This window comes from Typopeltis vanoorti, chromosome 16, assembly GCF_054136105.1.
Source record: "Typopeltis vanoorti isolate ZY-2024b chromosome 16, IOZ_Tvanoo_1.0, whole genome shotgun sequence".
Lineage (NCBI taxonomy): Eukaryota > Metazoa > Arthropoda > Arachnida > Uropygi > Thelyphonidae > Typopeltis > Typopeltis vanoorti.
This window is the reverse complement of record NC_143564.1, coordinates 23124482-23144986: the sequence shown is the minus strand read 5'-3', so window position 1 is coordinate 23144986 and position 20505 is coordinate 23124482. Positions and strand designations below refer to the sequence as shown.

The 20505-nt window shown below is 36.8% G+C and overlaps 1 protein-coding gene across 2 annotated transcripts in view; it reads left to right on the top strand.

Moving 5' to 3' along the window:
• The window catches only part of LOC150097892 (sodium/potassium-transporting ATPase subunit alpha-like), a 221532-nt gene that overhangs the window by 22474 nt on the left and 178553 nt on the right, over positions 1–20505 (top strand). The window contains exon 1 of one of the 2 annotated variants that reach the window (XM_090405968.1): positions 2310–2351. The exons of the other annotated variant lie outside the window; for it this stretch is intronic. Within the exon in view, the coding sequence (XP_090262094.1) occupies positions 2328–2351 (24 nt within the window). The 5' untranslated portion in view covers positions 2310–2327. Of the gene's footprint in view, positions 1–2309; positions 2352–20505 lie in introns of those variants that run through there. 2 annotated transcript variants of the gene reach the window in all.

Here is a 20505-nt window from a genome sequence, read left to right as displayed (position 1 = left end):
TATTTTTTTTTTGTTTATCTGTAATGTCATGCTTGCCATCGCAATGGGACTTTGTCCACTAATGGACCAAGTCCCATCCAACTGAAACATCCCGATACCATTACTGAGCCTCTACCATTTGATAGTTGGAATGATCCAATCCAACTGGGAACGGTTCCGGCAGGACTGGATTCAAGCAGGAACATCAGAGTGAAACATTTGGAAACGAAATTCATCGCTCAACAGAACCCTTTTCCAATCATCTACAGTCCCGGAAAGGTGTGAAAGACACCACTCCGAATGTCGTTTGGCGTTGAGGGGGGAGGGGATGATGTGCGGTTTGTTCGCAGCAGCTCTGCCGTGATAACCTAAGACATGCAACTCTCTGCGAACAGTTCTAGTGCTGACAGATGTCCCTGCAGTATTTTCCAGGTTGACTGCAAGTTTCGCCGCTGATGACGTACTCGATCTCGGTCACTGAGTGTCAGTGGCCTGCCAGGCTGTTTTTGCTGTGGAAGCATCATAAACTTGCCATCTACAAATGGCATAATCAACGGTGGATTTCGGTATACCCAACTACCATGCACGTTGGAAGTCCGTCAGTTCAGCTGAACGTAGCATCTTGACATCAAGTGCAGTGCAAAACATGCAGCACATCCCACCTTTTATTACCACCCTTACACAAACACTTCCTGAATATTTGCATGGCATCTGAAGTTTCCAAATGCTTTTGTCAACATAGTGTATTTTCATTGCTAAAGTAAGACAGCGGAGACAATTACAACAAAGAATTAGAACAAGAATAGGACAAAAAATCGTCCTATCTTGGAAATATTTAACATGTGTGAATCTATTAAATAAGATTCACAAATTATTATTTCGTGTAATTAGATTTAATACGTGTACGTTTTGTGACAAAGGTTCATATATTACTCAGAATACGTGATATGATAATTATGACTAATTATATTAGTAACGTCCGCGCGATTAGCCTAGTAGCTGTGCGCTTCGCAACCATATGTCTGGGGAAGGAGTGTCCTAGGTTCGATTCCCGTCGGACACATCAGGAGCTCAAGGATCTTCCTCAAACATAGCCAAGTTAGCCGGTCTTGGGCGCGGGCAGTAGGGTTTTTTCTCCCAGTTTAGCTAGGGTTTTTTCATCCCGCAAGCAAGCAAACCGGACCCGTGAACACACACTGACTACAGTCATGAATACCTCCAGCAGAGGAGAGGCGTGCCGGCTGCACTATGACTCCTCATTAGGAGGAGACCCAACCCGTCGGAATCAGATGGAAGGGAGAGATAGAGATGTTAGTAATAAATAACATCAAAAATATGCAAACATCTAAAATTAGATGGGCATTTTTGGTACAAAATAGTGAGCTTCTCTGACTATATCCTTATATATCCTTATGGGATTCTTATAGCGCAGATATTGGATTGAAATCCAAATTACCGTGGTTAATGGCATCACTTGGCATTGATATTCGTTTTTGTAATTAGAAATAAATTAATCTAGGCAATTTAAAGATAAACTTTGTCAACTGTTTTTTTTAAATAAAAATTGCGGCGACTTGCACAAGGAAGATTTTGGACCTCTGTGGTGGTAGCAGGGAGGTGTTTCCAAAAGTTTCAGAAATGGCTGACATAATTTAATGATGACCTTTGACGATTGCTATAGAAAACTTTTAATGTAATAGCTTTTTATTCTCTTAGAGGGGGGAAATGCTGGACATAGAACTTTTTGTAACGGTGTTTTACTGCTCGGTTTCAACTTTATATTATGAACAAAAATATGTTTTAAGAATTAAAATAGGATAGTTTATCACCTTATATTTATTTGAATACGCCTCCTATCTACAGAATAAGAACTGAATTTAATAAATTTTGTTTTCCCTTGTACAGACGTGTTGCAGATTATGGCAGATCTCTCCCGAATACATAGTCTAGCAAATCATGATTCAATAATAGACAAAAACGTATTTCGTATGTACAGTTACAGTCAAAATTGCCTAATTCGGGTTTCTTTATGTAATAAGGGATTTTTCTAATATTTGCTTCATTGTGCTGAGGACTTTGAATAATGAACCGTTTTTTGTCCAACGTTATAATAGCTATGCCGTTGCCTCGAGTTAATCTGCGTTTTCAATGTACAGCGAACACTACAGAATGCGTGAGAAGCTTTCCAACAGCGGTTTGTGAACTACAGTATGTACAGTCATATGGAACCTTACTGTTGAGTAACTTGCTGAGCTGATTCGCTCAGCTAGTGATGTCATCAGTTTGCGTAGCGAAGGTTATAAACAGCAACATTGGGTACTCACTCTGCCTTTGCTTGCATACGGAGCATGTCTGGGAGGGCGGCAGATCAGGTATGGTTTAATAATAAGTTTGCCAATATTTTTCGCAGTTTTTTTAAACGTTATCAGTTTGTTTCGTGATCAATTCTAGATAGTTTCCGGGTAAGATTTTTTTGTTTAAAAAATAAAGCGAGCAGACATGTTACAGCCAACAAGAATGACCTATATATTTCACCTCTAAAGTAGTATGCGAGTTCAGAAATAGCCGGCATGACTTTTGAGAAAGTTATTTTTTTTAGTCTGTTATTTATTGTATGCATTTCTTAAGTGTCTGAGATTATAATTCATGTATTGAAGTTGGCACGTTTTATGTATCACTGCAAGAAGATACAATAAGTGTAGTTTTTCAGTGTTAGTGATTCTGTTGTTAAGAACTCAATGGGGGAAGAGAATGGAAGTCATACTTAATTATATATTATACCAAGAGATTATAAAGAACCAAAACTGTCGTTTCGATGATTCATAAAGATGGTTAGGGAGATGAATAAACTCAACGCTTTAAATTGAATGAACTCTTGAATAAACTCAACGCTTTAAATTGAATACTAATATAAATAGATATTAATTGGTTTGCAAAATGGGTATATTAGCAAGCCGAAGCCTTGTCTAAAAATGTAAATATACTGGAATAAGAATTGATGAGCGTATTGTGATACCACTTATTTTAATACATTAAACCCTTCTATTTTGCTAGACTTGCACTTAATAGAGGTTCTTTCAAATTCGAGGTATAGTACATGGAATAGCTAAATTTCTGAACATAATTAAGATAACAATAATTCGATATAGCACTTTTCTTTTAGCTCTTTCTTCTTCTTTAACAAAACCAAACTCCATAAAAAAATTGAGTGCAAACAAGGTGGTCATACTTTCGTACGACCTTGCGTGCAATCCCGTCTTTGCACTAACCTCACTCACAACTTTATTTGCTGTTGTTGGCTTAGTCGTTTTTAATCTTAAGTCGTATTTTAAAAATGTAAATACAGTTTAAGATCAGCGAAAATGTACCAGAAAATTCTAACGTGAATTGTAACGCGACCTTCCCTGGTCGCGTAACATAAAGGAGCAGGTTGAACACAATTGAATCATAAATATAATTCTTGTGACTTCAAGTTTTTTTTTTTTTTTCTAAGAAAACATTTGATTGTTATATTACATATTATTAGATTTTTCGAACCATTTTTAGTACATTGAGTTAGTCCCGTTTTTGAAAGATTTGTCGTGTAAGAAATCTTTAAGCAACAGCAAAATTAGCATTTCATGAGGGCAGCGTCGAACCAAAGTCTCGCTTGGAACTTCGAGGGGGGAAGCGCATAAGAGCTACCAGTGCACTCGGAACGGCTGTTGAAAAGAGGGAGAGATTAATTTTGGACACAAATTATGTTTATAAATGCAGAAAAATACGACAATATGAAAACAATGTTATTAGAACAAAACGAACCTCTTCCCAAATTTAGTCATTTAAATTATATCAGCATCGTGTCCAAAGCACCATAACGTGAGCTTTTTTAATCGTTTTGTACGAGATATTAAGATATTTCAGTAATTCATTGGATTTGTGAATCATGGTTTAAGTTAAACTGCCAGCTCTAGAATGGCACACGACTACGATTTTTAGACCACTTTGTTTAGCCTTTCATAACTCATTCATCTATGCATTCCGAAATACAACAAAAGACTATCCGTCTTTTTGTTGTATTTTGGAATGCATAGATTCTCAGTTCCTGTATGTGTATTAGAGGGAAGAACATCTTTTCTCCACTTATTTGGGAAGAAAAAACATTGAAGTTATATATGTTGCCTATGAGAATGGATCGAAGGTCTGTGGGCTTCAAAAATTAGCTGATAGGAGAAAACTGTAGGACATGATAGAATGATTTATTAATGAGAGTTTATAGGATTGACGCTACACTTTTTTTCGGTACATGGCAAGAAGGGGAAAGAGCAAGAGTCACCTTTCGAATTTGCATAAAAGTGTGGTCGATGAAGTGGCAAAATCGAGGTTTTTCTGCTTGGAGGGTGGTGAATGGAGGGAATAGGATGCCAGAGGGTGATTGTGTACTTTGTCGGTGAATGAGTTTAAGAAATAATGTGAACAATGTTTAGTGGATCTGCCAAGATGACTCTTGTTCCATGGAGATGCCAGAGAACAAGAATTAGATGCAAGAACCTGAATAGTGACTGATCTTCGCCATTCAGATTCTGAGGATGAAAAGCTTGTTTGAAATGGGGAATTTTGGTCACTGTCAAGCAGGAAAAAAGTGATGCTGTAAAATTGATCTTGTCGCTGCATTTGGGTGTTTACTTCACAAGTCGTTGGAATTTGAGCTAGCTATTCAATAAGGTATATTTTCGCACGTTGATAAACTGAAGACCACCTTGTGTCTTTTTTGTTCCATCTTCACTTTTATACTCGTACTTGCTTTCATTGATTTTTTTTATGAGCTTAATCCATCGCAGGTTGTGGATGAATTTGAATTCGGCCTGTGGATTGAATTCGCAGGTTGTGGATGCTAAATTATATCAGCAAAGAATCCAAAGCACCATAACACGAAGCTACTTCGTGTTATTCCAAAACATCGAAACAATCTCGCGGCTGCAAGCTGCCGCATGCTATTTTACTGAGTACCACACTTTTTTTTTTTTTTAAGTCTCACTCACGAAGCAGTAAGCCTTGTATCCCATTAATCTTGTGAATGAGCTAATAATTAGATAATCTAGGAACTCCTTTCTAGCAAACAATCCCCCCCCCTCTCTCCCTTCCACACCTCCAGTTAGTGGGGCGATGAAAATCGAGACAATATTACACGTAAACAAGAATAATGAACCTGTTAAAGTAAAATTATTCTAAATATTTTGCTGTTAGATAACAAATACAAGGAAGAAGGTTAGTGTTAACGCTGGATTTTCCAAAACATACGAGCCGCGTATGGGCATAAGGAACAAACCAATGTGGAAGAGATGTAATTTAAAAAAAAAAAAAACTATTGGTGGCTGATGAGAAGTTATCAGCCACCAATAGATGGGCACTTGTTATGATTCAGCTTAGAACGGTGTAAATGTTCAAAATTGAAGTGGCAAATAGTGGACTAAACGTATCTTAGACGGTGTCGATTCCAGTGTTGTTCTAGACCTAATTTCTGTTTAGTGATGTTAGATTAGGTTTTAATATTTTCTCCACAGAACGTCCACTATTGTCTAAAATAGGAGAAGTGGCAATCACATGGGACTTGGTTGATGCCAACAAGTTGGGGGTAGAGGTCGTTTATCTTTAGAAGAAAGAAATAGAGGACAGTTTGTTGAATGGAAAAGATGTTGATATTGGGTTGTATTTCTTCAGCATCTTGAGTGGTTCACAAATACTGAAATGTATGGAATCCGGGTTGGTGAGGGCAGGCTTGTAAGAATCCAAAACGCTGTATAGTTCGTAGTGAGAAGCCATTCAGTTCATAAAAGGTCAGATGTTGAGATCTTGTACGTTGGAGCATGCAGTATCAGCAAGATGCGGTAGTTTATGATTCCACTATTTTGGGAAGGATGGTGGGTAAGTTGTATGTAGGACGAGAGTAGCAGTTTACCTACAGAAGAGCTCGTGAGTGACACATCTAGGAAAGCTAGTTTATTATCCTTTATTTCGATGGTGAAATTTATCCTTGGGTGCAGATTTTTCATTGTCTCATCTGTCACAAGTATCGCTAAAATATTGATGAAAATTATCTACCACTTAAACGCATCTTTTCAATGTTTTGTTCAATATTTGGTATTGAAAAAGTAATTTTAAATTTGATAGTAAAATGAGTACTCTGAATTATGTATGACGACTATTCTCCACAGATTCAAGGACCTACTTTGGTACTAAATCCCACCCAAGGAAGCTACGCTTATGTCCTAATGTCAACACAAACGTAATCTTCAAGAATAGAATGTTCTTGATCACATAAAAGGACTAAATAAAAAAAAATAGCATTGCATAAAGAAACCCTACCAATATCAGCTATACGGATATCCTCCAGTGTTATCAAATATTGTTCAGGGCTTCGTTGAATACTTGAAGTTTATTCCAGCTTGGTCTCACTAAAAACTCCTTCGTTTAGCCAACAGTCATCTTAAGTGGCCACGCAATTTCTGAGTAAAGGTAAAAGTTGCTGTTTGGCATTAGCTTAAGTAGAATTCCTGTTAATATTTATTGGAAATCTGCAAACCTCTTATGCAAAGAAAACAAGTAGATCATATGAGGATGTTCACAGAAATAAGATGAGAAGGATGTGATACTGATTTTCCTCCTGCTAGATACGGGAAGATGTTCATCCATTTGAGCGTTACTCCTACAAAGGAATTAAATGTTAGGAGAAGAGGTTAACACTACGATTTAACTCATTCATTGAACTTGATCCGAATCTTAACCTGTCTAGTATTTATTTCTAGGCATTAACAGTAAGAAAAAATGACAAAGGCTCTGCCTCTTAGTTTAAGGACCACAGAGCGTAGAATGTTAAGAAAATTTATTTTTTACGAACTTAAGGATAACTTCATGTGAGTAGAAAAAAAGGTCGAGTATTGTTGGCAAGTGCCTCTGTTACCAGGATGGAAAGCTAAGCATGTGTGTGTGGGGAGTGCATCAGGCATACATAGAAAGCTAACCAACTTGGTGATAAACATGGAACTTATTAATGAATGTAGATGCAGTAGGACACGGCATGTTACAAGATATACCGATTAATCTAGTAACCAAATGTTGCAAATTTGAGTTTATGAATTACCTCTGACAGAAGTATGTTATCTGTATTGAGGATTAAATATGAATTGGAAATCGGAACAGAAATCTGAATTGAGATATGGAGTTAGACTACAGGCGAAAAGACTACAAACCCTATCATATGGAGGTGATAGGGTTTTATCTCATAAGAAACATGTCCACTGGCCAGAATAATACTTGCAATTGAAAGCCACGATACACTGCGTAGACAAATTATTTGGTCATGACAGACTATTGAGCCCAACACGCAAAGGGGGGGGGGGGGATTGAATCGGGTAAGGAAAGAAATGAAAGCAGTTTGAACTAGAATGGACCAGTGAAATCACCTCTTTGCTTATCAGCGGCCTCAAATGACATGAACAAGTTCCATATTTGTTTCTAGAAGAGGAGTTCTGAAGTGTCAACTCTCAGCTCAAGCGTAGTAATGTACTGTAGTCTAAGAGCTTCTCATGAGCGGGATTCACATAAACGTTTGTAACGGCTACTTCTTTAAAGACCTAAGTCGGATTGTGGTTATGAGAGCAAGGACGAAGAGAAATTTCAACTTCAGAAGGATAAATCATACCAAAATGTAAATCATTTGTTTTCAAGCGGATAATTCTAGGAATACTTCTTGTAATTACGTTCACCCAACTAACCTAACCTGGCATGAGTAATTTACATGGTATCCAGTTTAAAAGTTATTAAATTCTGATAATGATTGACGGAAAAGTCACTGACTTGAATAATGAGCGCAGCAGCAAGGTATTCTTAAACTACAAATAGGATTACATGGGCAAAGTGGATACTACATCCAACATTATTTCAAATAGTAGAAATTTGTAGAAAAATTAATTTGTAGAAATTATGAAAGTTTCGTAAGTTTGACCTAAGAGCTTACGAGAATACAATCCTCGGCAACCCCCGAGTTGCCTTAGCTTGCACTACTTAAATGACTTGGGCGCTGCCCAAATGTCCATATATTTGCCTTTTATTAGTGCATATTTTAAGATTTCACTGGCCTGACAGCTGTTTCGAAATGGTTGATTCTCTTCAGAGACCAGGCTGTGAATTCTTAAAAAATACACTAATAAAAGGCGAATATACGGGCGCTTGGACAGCGCCCATGTCATCAATTAAGATAGAGCAAGCTAAGGCAACTAGGGGATGCCGAAGATTGTATTCTCGTAAACTCTAAGGTCAAACTTAGGAAACTTTCATAGTTTCTACAAACATTCAGCTTTGAAATGTTGGATCTAGTATCCACTTTGCCTATGTAATTTTATATCGTCAAAATGAAGCCTTTTGAATCTTCTTTTAGTAATGCGATGTTTTAAATTAACTTTCAAAACGTTGCTAGTGTACAAAGATATAATTATTCAAGTGTTTAACAGCTGATATATCTGCTATGTGCGACTTAATATCGACATTAAAGATCCTCGTTTCCTCTCGGTGATGGGAATTTATTGTTTCTGGTACAAGTACGGTTTTCTTTCTATAGAAACTAAGCTCGCGACGCAGAAAAATCTACCAGTATGGCTTTTTTTATATAACGAAACCTGTGGTGAATTCATCACTAAAAAAACACACGTACTAACAGCGTAAATATTTCATCTCAAGTATCTTGAGATCCTATGATCCTGCAAATTGTCTTACTTTGGTCAGACAGGTCGGTCTGTTCAGAAACGCATCTCGGAACATCAAGACCACATTCTTCTTTTCAAACCGCAGAAATCTGGTCTCTCCCAACACGGAGTTGAAAATCCAAACCATAGGATCCATTGGGAGAAGTCGAAACTTTTTCACAGATCTTTATATAAACATGAACGTTTATATAAAGAAAGTGCTGAAGCTCTGCTTCACAGATCAAATTTTAAACTTCAACGACGTTCTTACTATTCCTAAAGTATGGGAAATTGTCCTACAAAATTGTGTGAAATATTATATATATATTATATTTAATTTACTTCTATAACACGTTGCTGCACGCATATTGAGATTCCATTGTAATCATGCGCCCTAACTATGTTATTCCTAGTATGGTTTGAACTACGGTACTGATCATGTCCCAAGATACTTGGGATGAAATATTTACGATTAAATAGTCATTACTGTGGTTAGTACGTGTTATTTTTAGTACTGGTATGGCTCTCATTCACACATCAAGAAGCGATGATGGCTGTTGTCTATCTGAAGGTATTATATACCATGAGACTTATATACTATTAGAGACTTCGATTTTATAAGCGCTGCAAGGCTTGGACAGGAAGAAAATAGAGTTTAGAGAACTACTAAGGGAATAAATCGAGTCTTTTTGAGACAGCTTTTCAGGAGATGTTTCCCTCAAGGATCTGTTCTTTTCATATCTCTGGAAGATACCATCCAGAGAGTATATGCAACTGACAAACATTGTAGACTAGAGGAATAAGGGGTAGGTATTCTATCTGATTTGGTTTCGAAACGCCACAGTGTAGTGTGTCCACGCACAAGAATAGACGAATGACTGTAGCAACAGATTAAAAAAAAAAAAAAAATTGTCTCTAGACAAGTATTTGGAGTGCATTTCATTAATTTAGTATTTGGTATTCCCTGTCTAGAACTCGGTGATGAAAATAGTCTTACAACCGAAATGCCACCACTTCCACCCAGTTAACTAGGCCGGTTATATGTCAGTTGTTTCGCACATCTTGTACTGTGAAAAGAAATAACCTTTTCCCTTAAATGAATCTTATAAACATCTAAATATTTCTATAAGCTGTATTTAAAAACAGGCTTGATTCGTTTTCCGATAACAAAATCGAACCTGTAGTTCCTTCAAGATGTTACTCGAATCTTTCCTTGTGGAGTCGAGTAGCATCTTGCCTCCCTCCACTCACCTGAAACTTTCCCTGAATTTGTTTTTATTACCCCCCCCCCTAGATTTCTCCTTGCTTGGAGTATGATGCAATATATCGCTTCTTGCTGTCGAAATCTCAAGTTTTATACAAAGGAATTTTCACCTCTATTTGCAAATATTAAAATATTTTTTTGTTCCCTACATACATACCTTTTAGATAGTAAGTGATTGTTTGCACCCTAACCTAATGTTAGGCTGCAAACAAACGTGAAATAACTAAAAGTACCATGTTTGGTTTCAAGACCAAATCGATTTATAGCTTTTCATTTTGTTGCGCATATTTGTCCCAGAATGCTATTCCGTAGATGTTAAATTTGTTTTTAGAGAAATATATTTTTAAAGCTTGTATAGTGTGAAGAATTTATGACCTGGACGTGTAACTTCCTCGAATATTCTCTAACATTATTATGAAGCTACAAGGTTAAAAGAAGTGATTGGACTTTAGTATTCCACAGTACAATCGCGATCACTTCTTGGAAGTAGTTCCACACCATAAGTGTTAGCTTAAACGAATTATTCCTTAGTGAGCACAAAACCATTATCCCCCCACCCTCCTTGTCTTTTTTGAAAAAAAAAACTAACGGATCAAGAAAAGGTATGACACAAGCTAAGTCGGTAATAGAATAATCGAAGTCTCTTATTATTGGACATGTTTAAAAACTCCGTTGTAATCTGAATTATTGGTTACGCGAACCTTAATCTAAAAGGTTGAATTATTTTACACAACATTGAATGATTAGATTATCGAATGTAAATTGTTAGCCAGTAACGATAACATCACGTCATCCTCTTTTACTAAATTAGTACTATATTTAAACCATTCCTAGATATCAGGATGATGTGAGTATCGTCAACTGTTCTTATAACTGTGTTCTTACTTCTCTGATCCTACTTCAAATTGCATATTCATCTACTCCTTGCATTCATATTCGTATTGCTATATTTTGTTTAAGAATAGTTGCAGGGCTTGCAGTCCTATAAACATCCATGAAAGTCTTGTTCCTCATTGATATATAAATGAATTCCATTTCTACTCGATAAGCAATCACCGTTACCCAATATAAGATTTTGAACGAAACGCCTCCGTAGCGCAATTGGAAGAACGACGGTAAGTTGCGCCCTTCGATTAGAAAAGGCCTAAGTTCGATTCTTGTCATGATGGGAGGAATCTTGATATGGACTTTCTCAATTGAAGGTGAGTTAGCCGATCTTATACGGAGGTAGCAGTTTTTTTTTTTCTCCCGGAAACTTGGGTTTTTCATCCCGCATAAACAAATCGGCCCTTCAGAACACACGCAATTTACAGACAAAAAATACTAGCGGTGGTGGTGTTTGTGGGCGGTAGATGGCGTTGATGTAGGCGATTAGTAGTAGAGGCTCTGTGTAGTAGTGGAGACGGAGAGTTGTACAGTTGGTGTCCTCCCGCGATAAGACTTCGGAAGCCTTGGAAGTGTCATGAATAATAAGAGCAAAACTTTTTTTGCCAAAGGTATATCTGTGATCATGAGTGGGAAGCTATCATACATAACTTGTTACATTTGTCAATGATCTTGACCCTTTCTACTTAATTCCAATCCATTATTACTGGTTGTCGTTTTTTCAAAATTCCATTTTCTGAGCAGTTTTCTTAGTCTTAACTTAGACCCTAACCATGATATCCCCAGGTGTCACACTTGATAGCAGATTGGGGTAACTTTATTAAGGAAGTGTTTTCCTCTACTTGAGTTTATCTTAACCATCAATCAATTCTCGGTTCCTCGGTGAGCGATTACTGCATGTATTTATCTTGCTAGGAATCCAGTAGTCTTTTAAGCATCTGTAGTTGAGGTAGGACCTAAGTTCAAATCTTATTCAGAATGCGAAGAGCCTTTAAGAGCTTTTCAACTGAGAAAGGCATATGGTGAGTAGTAGCGTCTTCAATGTGTCAGTCAGCCATAAAACATCCCGTTAACAAAAAAAAACTATCTTCATAGCTTTGGTTGGTTACTTTGTCCATAATTCCTGCTATGGATGAACATCGTGATCTGCTTGCTTTCCTGCTTAAAAGCATACACTATCTACCAATAATTGCCCGGACACTCCTGTTATTTGAAGTTGTGAAACATTCCAGGTTTGTTAATAACATAAAAATCGGCGTACAGATAGCAAGAAGCAGTATTTCATCGTAGCAGTTGAATGCATGTGGTATAGCAACAAGACGTCAACTCAGTGACTCGACTCAACTGGAGCATCCAAAATCAAGTTGGCGATGTGATCAACAAATGGAGGCGTTCTGGTATCACTAGTGCAGGGAAAGGCTCAGGGTGGTCGCCGAAAATGACTGACAGGACCATGAGGGTATCAAATGGGTCTCACGCAAAAACTGGCTATAGTCGGCACAGACCATCAGTGATGAGTTCCACAGCGCCAGTAACGCTATGGTAAGCACTAATGCTGTACGAAAAGAACTCCATTTACTGGGTTTCCACGGAAGGACAGCATACACAAGCCGAATATCATAACGAACAAGGCGGCTAGTCTGGCCTGGTGCAAACAGCGTGTGAACTTGGAAAGTTGACCAGTAGAAAACGGTACTCTGGAGCGATGAATCAAGGTTCACTTGTTTCCAGTCTGATGGCAGGGTGTGGGCATGGAGGCAGCCTGGTGAACGCTTGTTACCACAGCGTGTTGTACCTACAGTAAAGTTTGGTGATGGAAGAGGAATGGTGTAGGGTGCATTCAGCTGGTTTGGAGTGGGACCACTCGTCGTTGTCCATGGTTCCACGAAAGCCGTCCAGTATCTTGATTTTCTAGATAATGAGGTGCTTCCTACAGTGTGGAGTTTTTATGGAATGAACTTCTGTTACTCTCGAGACTAATAGTAATTACTGTCTCGAGAGTAACAGGAGTTCAGGAGACAATGCTCCTTGTCACAAAACTTCATCTATTATGGAATTGTATAAAGCGATGGGTGTTAAATAACTGCCCTGTCCTGTGCAGAGTCCTGACCTCAACCCCATTGAACACCTGTGGGACGAATTGGAGCGACGATTGAGGTCCAGAACAGCAAGCCCTCGATCTGTTGCTGAACTCAGTGCTGCTTTGATGGAGGAACGGAGACAAATTCCACGTGATGTCTGCCGCACATTGGAAAGCCTCCCTCAAAGTGTGCAGGAGGTGATCAAAGTGAAATGTGGACATACAAATGTGGACCCCTATATTAGGGTTCGCTTGCTGATATAGTTGTAAATTGCTGAATTGCGTGGACAATTATTGGTACGTAGTGTATTTTACTTGAGCAAGCGATTGTTCCGTAACTCTCGCTACATAAAATGGGTAAAATAACGATGAAAAGAATAATTCACGTAAAATATATTTCCCTTCTCAGGAGGTAAAATACAACTATTTTCAGAAAATTTTCTTTTATTAATGACTCGACAGTTATTAGCTTATCTTTTATTATTATAAAGACTCTCCCATAGTATTTTTTCCCCACATCTTTCAAAGAATAGGCACAAGTTTTTAGCGTACATTTTTATACAATTTAGAACCGCACTGCAAGGTTTCTCTTCAGTTATCAACAACTAGGTTCGATTCACTCATTCTTTAAAATATTTCCAATTTATCCATATGGCTGGCATCTCTGCTTCCCGACCAACAGTGTATTCGAAGATACCTGTGGGGTAATATTTATAAATATCTTACGTGGTAGACTATTTTCATTCCAGTGAGATTTCACTGGAGATTAACGTGGCTTGAAAAAAAAAAGTTCATGTTTGATGTATAGAATAAGATTTCCAGATTATTTAACCTTTAACTTACCCACGGTACTCATGTCCTATAGGTCGACAGCCTTTTTTTTTTTTTTTTTAAAAAAAAAAAAACTCATTCGATCCCGAAGAACATGCTAACTGGTTAAATAGTTTCTCAGTCTGAAAATTAGTAGGGTGAGAGAGGGAGATCGGTTATAATTTTCACTTGTTTATATACGCTTCTTCCCACTCATTCCCGCTATTTGCATTTTTCCACAATTTTAATAGAAACTAGATACAATTAAAACTGTAATACGTCTGTTGGTCAACCACTAGAGCCTATATATCACTCCCAAATGCATGAAATAGTCGATAGCTTGTAAATTTATTTTATCGTCTTGGTCTCCGACCACCATTTCTTCCTATTTTTCATTTGTTTTTTAAATTTATGAATCAAGGTATGTTAGTCAATGCAAATGCCTGTTGCTCATTAATTCACATTTTTCACTATTCTCATAATATAAATTAACGTTTATTAATAAGCATTGATCGAAGACATCGGAATAAATACTTCTAGAGTACACGCCAACTTTTTCGATAACATTGAATTTATTATTTTTAAATATTTTATTTACTTTGTCCAGTATGTAACCTGTAGCTCTGTTATGGGTCCTAATCTAGAAAACCCTGCTTTACAGAGATCATCCATACCTAAGTCGGGTGGTGATGTCACAGCAGGTGACATTTGGCTTACTTTCGTGTGTGTGGGATTTACAAAATCGAATGTCCGTTTTATAAACAAGGGTATCATCACAGCCGTCTACGTTTCAGAAGCTTAACAGTTATTCATATGGCTATTTCAAGAGGGTTAGTCCACTTTCTTAACTAGTAAGAACAAACCCCACTCTATAAGTGTAGGCATAGAACTTAACGTGTGGGTATTTTCAATCTGAGAAGTATTCACTTTGGAATTTCTTTGAACAAAAATCCTGCTGCCATCTACTGGTCAAGTCGGAGAACTATTATTTTTTGTTATATATTGATAAAGAAATCGAACTATTATACATCTTCCTAGACTGTTGAAATACACAGCTTGAAGGTAGTTAATAATTGAACAAAGTAGAAGTTATCAATATAATTAAATGATTCTACAAATTGTTTGGAGCGAGCTGTATTTTATTTTGGAATAAAATACGACAGAATTTCACGTATTCCTGCTACCTTCCCCTGTCACACGCACAGTGCATTTCGCTTAATCAATCTTTATAGAACAGTTTACTAGGAATGTTTTTTATTTTTTGCCTCGAAAGAAGCTGCCGTATTTTGGTAGTAATGCGATAAGTGTGACTTGAACAAAGTGGGATTTTTATGGGAGTTTATTAAATTGATTGTGCATCCACTTACTTTCAGAGTTTGGTTAATTCTGAGATTTCAGAATCGTAAGTCTGAGCTGTGACGAAGCATTCCATCCTAGGGAATTTTTTTTTTTTTTTAATATACCTAAAAGGAAATATTTGATTGCAGTAAAGTATGCACAGGATAATGTTCCGAACTTTATCATACCTGTTATGGATTTCTTATACAATACTCAGATTGTTGTTTAGTTTGAACCTGCCTGTTGCGTTTTTCTTTTTAATCTGTGTGATATGAAAATACAGCACTTGAACAAGTATATTGTCAAAATAATTCGAACAACCGGTAGGAAATCATTGCTTTTTGAGATAGTTTCGTAATTATTATTATTATTTGACACCTCCAGGGAGTCCAAATACTCATCGAGGGTAATACGACACATTTGGCTGCTTCTACTTAGAGGCGCAACCCATTCCCTAGTTTTTAATTAGCAGCATTGTGTATGACATCAAATGTTAATAATTGAAAACTAGGGAGGGGTGCCTCTTTTATTCCTATAAATAAAACTGTTTATCAGCCATTGCATCATCGGTTCACAACACGGAACAGTTCGATTTTGTACTGTATGGGAAAACTCAACATTGTCTATGGAATGATAATCATATTGAAGTAATTACTACTTTAACAGTTCAGAATAAGTATGTATGAGAATCAATCGTAAATATCAAGAAAATAAGCATTGATTTCGAGGTAGTATACAAAAGACAAAGTGGCATCAAATGCCGTGACACGTGCACTGCTTTAAAATATCCGATTGGTTCTATTTATGTATGTATGTATGTTGGGTGAGTTAACGCATTTATTTTCCAACAAGCATGCGGGTTCGAATATCAATGGATGAATGTTTTTGACCGGCGAATGTCATCACACCTCTTATTTGGAGGCCAGAAGCGGATCGAGGTTCCCTGTTTTTTGGCTTATTGAGTAGGGTTTTCGGACTTTGTAAAAAATAAAATAAAAAATAAATACTTAATATCCCACCCCTAGAACATATCGAAAATTGAATAGGAAATCTTAAAGGAATTAGTTGAAATTAGAGGCAAAGCAACTTTGTGTGTGTTTGTTTGTTTTGGATTTTCATCATCCCATAGAATGCGAAAAGAATTGTAATCTCCGTATGAGACGGCTAATTTGCCTTCAGTTGTGAAAAGCCCATGTTTTTCAGGTTCTGCATAGGATGCGAACTCGATCGTTCAAACTGAATTGGCAGTCCGAAGGAAGAATACTGCAAAAAGAATGATTCTGGTAAATACATTGTCCTTTCGTTGAAGTTATTAAATTTTCAGAATTAAATTGAGAGATGGCAAACTAGGCTGCCTGACCATACTTGTTGAACGAATGGAATCCTGCCTAGTAGAATTTCGCATCCTCACCACTGCAGTTTTTAGGATGTCCTTCCTCTACAACGCAAGTCGCAGTTATTTTGATGTTGCGGCGTGGATAGTGACGCACTCAGGACATCGAAGATCTTTTGAGTCAAGTCGAAATAAAAGCAATTGAGCCCAGTTGCAAAACACAGTTCACTACCGAAAAAATCGATTGGCATTTCTATACGCTTCTAGGGTGTTGATTTGATTTTTTATTTTTAATGAGAAGACGGTATTTGGCAGATCTTGAATAATGTAACACGAGAAGTTACTTTTTCCCACAGTCATCTTCCACTAATAATATACAATTCAAAACTGTTTATCAAGATTAATGCGATGTAATTTACGACGCTCCGACACAGCGGTTTCTTTTCTTTCGTGTCCCAAATTAGGGATTAGAATTCGAAATTTAAACCCTATTTCCTTCTTCCGAAATCGGTTATTACAGAAGACGCCTTATCTACTCATCTTAATGTTAGTGGTCTGTCAGAATAAAGTTAATTCGTTTTATAGAAATCCAAGTGTTAATGCAGATTGATCCTATCTGGTTTGTCTTAAGGGATGAAAAATCAGCTTCTGGTAAAGATACATTGCAACCCTCCCTCCTTATGAGACTGCCTAGTTAACCTCCAGTTAAAGATGGGTTTTCTCTTCCCACACAGGATTCGAAACGGAATCTTTTCCAACAAAGGCATTGTTAGCGATTGATTGTGTGTGGGGGGAAGGAGGGGGGAAAACACATGCCGGATGTAATTCGAACACTCGTCGAAACAATAGCCATAGAAATCGTGTAGTTTTAGATTTAATATATTTCCAAATTGACAAATACCTCTGAACCAGATGCTGTTAACTTGGAATTCCAAAGCCTTCACACTTCTGTTTTTATATACATACGTGTATACTAGCAGCTGAAAATTAGGCCTTATACCCCCCCCCCCCAAATACAGCATCTCTACCACATTGGATAGATCTTTAACTCTCGAACCAATGGGCAGCTTGAATTCTACTTCTAGTATAGATATTTGAATGTCTTTAAATATCAGACGAATTTCATTGCTTGATGCAAAGACCGCTACGCTGTTTATTGAAGGCTTGAATTCACCTGAAAGGTTCCATGTGTGGTCTTTAGAGCAATATTTCTGAATTACTTACCTTTAACCCATAACAGTGGGTTTTATTTGCACTAAAAAAAAAAAAAAGATATCGGCTTGCTGTCATCTCAGTCCTGTCTAAAATAATGAAGAACGCTGTTAACAGTCGACTTCTCGGATGCTTCCTGCCAGGGACGCGCCAGTAGTGTCCGGCGCCTGTGTGCTAAACTTTAGTTGGCGCCCCTATCCCTCCCTCTCCAATTAAAAAAAAAAAAAAAAAAAATCGCTTAAAAAAAACTTTTTTTTTTAAAGCGATTTCCTCCTCTTTGGAGCCTTTACTTATCCTGGCGCCTGTGTGCGTCGCACATATGGCCAGCGCGCCACTGCTTCCTGCCTCATCAATGATCACCGATTGGATTCTGCCACAGCTATTCCCCACAGCTTAAATTACCCACCTCTGAGTAAATGCCATAGAAAAATTTGGAGAAACTGACTGCTGCTGCGATCGATATTTCCAAGGAATTTGATCTAGGCTGGCAAAAGAAGTCTTAGACAGGTCTTTCTTGCATTGTTTTAATTCATTTTTAATGCATTTAATGATTTTAATTACTATGTTCATAACTTCAGTTAAATCAGATGGATAGTTCTAAATGTTCACCACATTTTTAATATTTGACTTTTGAGGTTTCAATTATACACCTAGAACTACCGGTCCCTCTGAGCTAGTAATTCTAGTTATCGTTGCTGATTATGTAATCCTTTAAGATCCACAACCTCTCAAGATTGGCTTTCATAACCACAAAGTCTCATCCCTAAATGTTTTTCGTTTAAATTGCGTGTGTTCTCTTGATTTTTCATTCGGCAACCTGTTTTTTGGTTGCTGAATGAAAAACCAGTTTCTGGCATAAGTCCTTCCACCTTAGTATGATATTGGCTGACTCACGTTTAGTTGAAAAGTCCTGATAAAAGTTCTTCCAATCTTATGGGATTGGACCTAGGTCTTTGCAGAGGAGTTGGTGAGAATCCACTGAGGTACGCAAGTTCTGATTGCGATTGAATTTGTTGATATTAACAAGCGTGGAGCCTTTTATGCATTTGAGAAAATACATGTAGGATTTAGCTGAGTACGTGCTAAAAGAAAAACGCGGTGCTAAAGAAAATGCACCGATTCTTTATTTTAAAATAATTGCAAGCAAATGTACAGGATTTCCCGTAATTTTGTTTCAGTATCTCGTATAATATTGAAGGGCATAGTTCTCTATCGGAGTTCGGATTTTCCGATCATTATTGATGTGCTAATTAATGTGATATGGGTCACTAGGTGCTGTAAGTTTCCACACTTTCCATATATGAAAAACACGGAAACCTATAAAAAGATGCGATATATGGTTCGTATTGTATGAGATGTTCTTGGTTCAGTATTTGAATTAATTTTGGTTTTCATTTTTACCCATTGCATAAACCTTATTTTTGACAGCCGCTATCAACCTTGGAACTTGCCTGTTTTTTTAAATAATCATGTAATGTACATCTACTCGACTCGTGTATTTATTGCTAATCACATAATCGACTCGGCTAGTTTAGTTGATTGTATGTTTAACGATGCACATCAGATCTTGAAAAACGAGTGACACGAGCGCATTGCATCTACCGTCATCTCATCGTTTGTTCCTAACCCTAACTGGTATTATCCGAAAGTGTTTTTCTGCTGATTTTTTTCTGAGTTTGAGGTTAAAAATAAGTTCCGGATGCAGAATTCTTGTTAGTGTGTACTAAATCGACTAACTCGAGAATCAGCTGAAAATACGCTTAGAAAAATTGCCTGTAGTCGTCAGCTAAAACCATGAATTTAAATAATTTTCAAAACGCTTCAAATGCATCCTATTATTTTCTTTTTCAAATTTTCATATAATCAAACTTTGTAATAAAATTTTCCGATTATAATTTCAACAGAAACTTCATTGAAAAAAGTAAAAACGTAGTATAAAAGCAAACAGGGGCGGCTTGTGCATAGGTGCTGCAGAACTGCAGCACCCCTAATTTTTCTCGATATATAAATATATTTATTAATTTATTTAAAATTGCTTGTAATATTTAATTTTATCAACAATCCTATACAATTCCCTTATTTTGTATAAAAAAATAAAAATCCATCTTGTAGCACTTAGGAGGGCGAAGGACGTTAGCAGCACTGTGTTTACCACAGTGTCATATTGCTAGTATTTGCTATGCGCGCTAGCATATGCACATCATAGTGAGATGCGTGCTATTAGCGTATATGCGGCACTGTCCATCGCGCAGTTCCACTGTTGTTTATATGCAGTTTGCGCCAGCCAGTAGAGTGTTCGTAGTGCTTATCGTGTTTACTCAGTCTCTTTAAATATTTGGACATTACAATTAAAGACAAATAGTTTTTATTTTAGAACATTATTGGGGTTATGATAATGGATGTTATTTTTAAGTAATTTTTAATTATACTAAACTGTATAATTTTATCGATAATAAACTATTTTTTCATGTTTGATTTTTTTTAAATTTTTACCATAATTTTGATATTTTATCCAAACACACATACACTGTACTTAGTCAGTGCCGTGCCTTGGGTAGGAGGTGAGGCGCCCTTGTGAATAAAATAAATTTCCATGAAAAATTTTACTTAAAAGTACAAAACACTTTATACGCATACATAAAAATAAATTTTATTTAACAATAGTAGAACATTGTAATCAATGAAATTCATTAACAAGGAATTTTTAATAATAAAAATTTTCAAAAATGTTTATTTCGTTAATATATAAATACAACTCTCTCTCTCTCTCTCTCTCTCTCTCTCTCTCTCTATATATATATATATATATATAAATTACTTTTATTTTAATATAAAAAGAAATATTATTACATGACAAAGATAATTTGGAGAAATACTATTAACT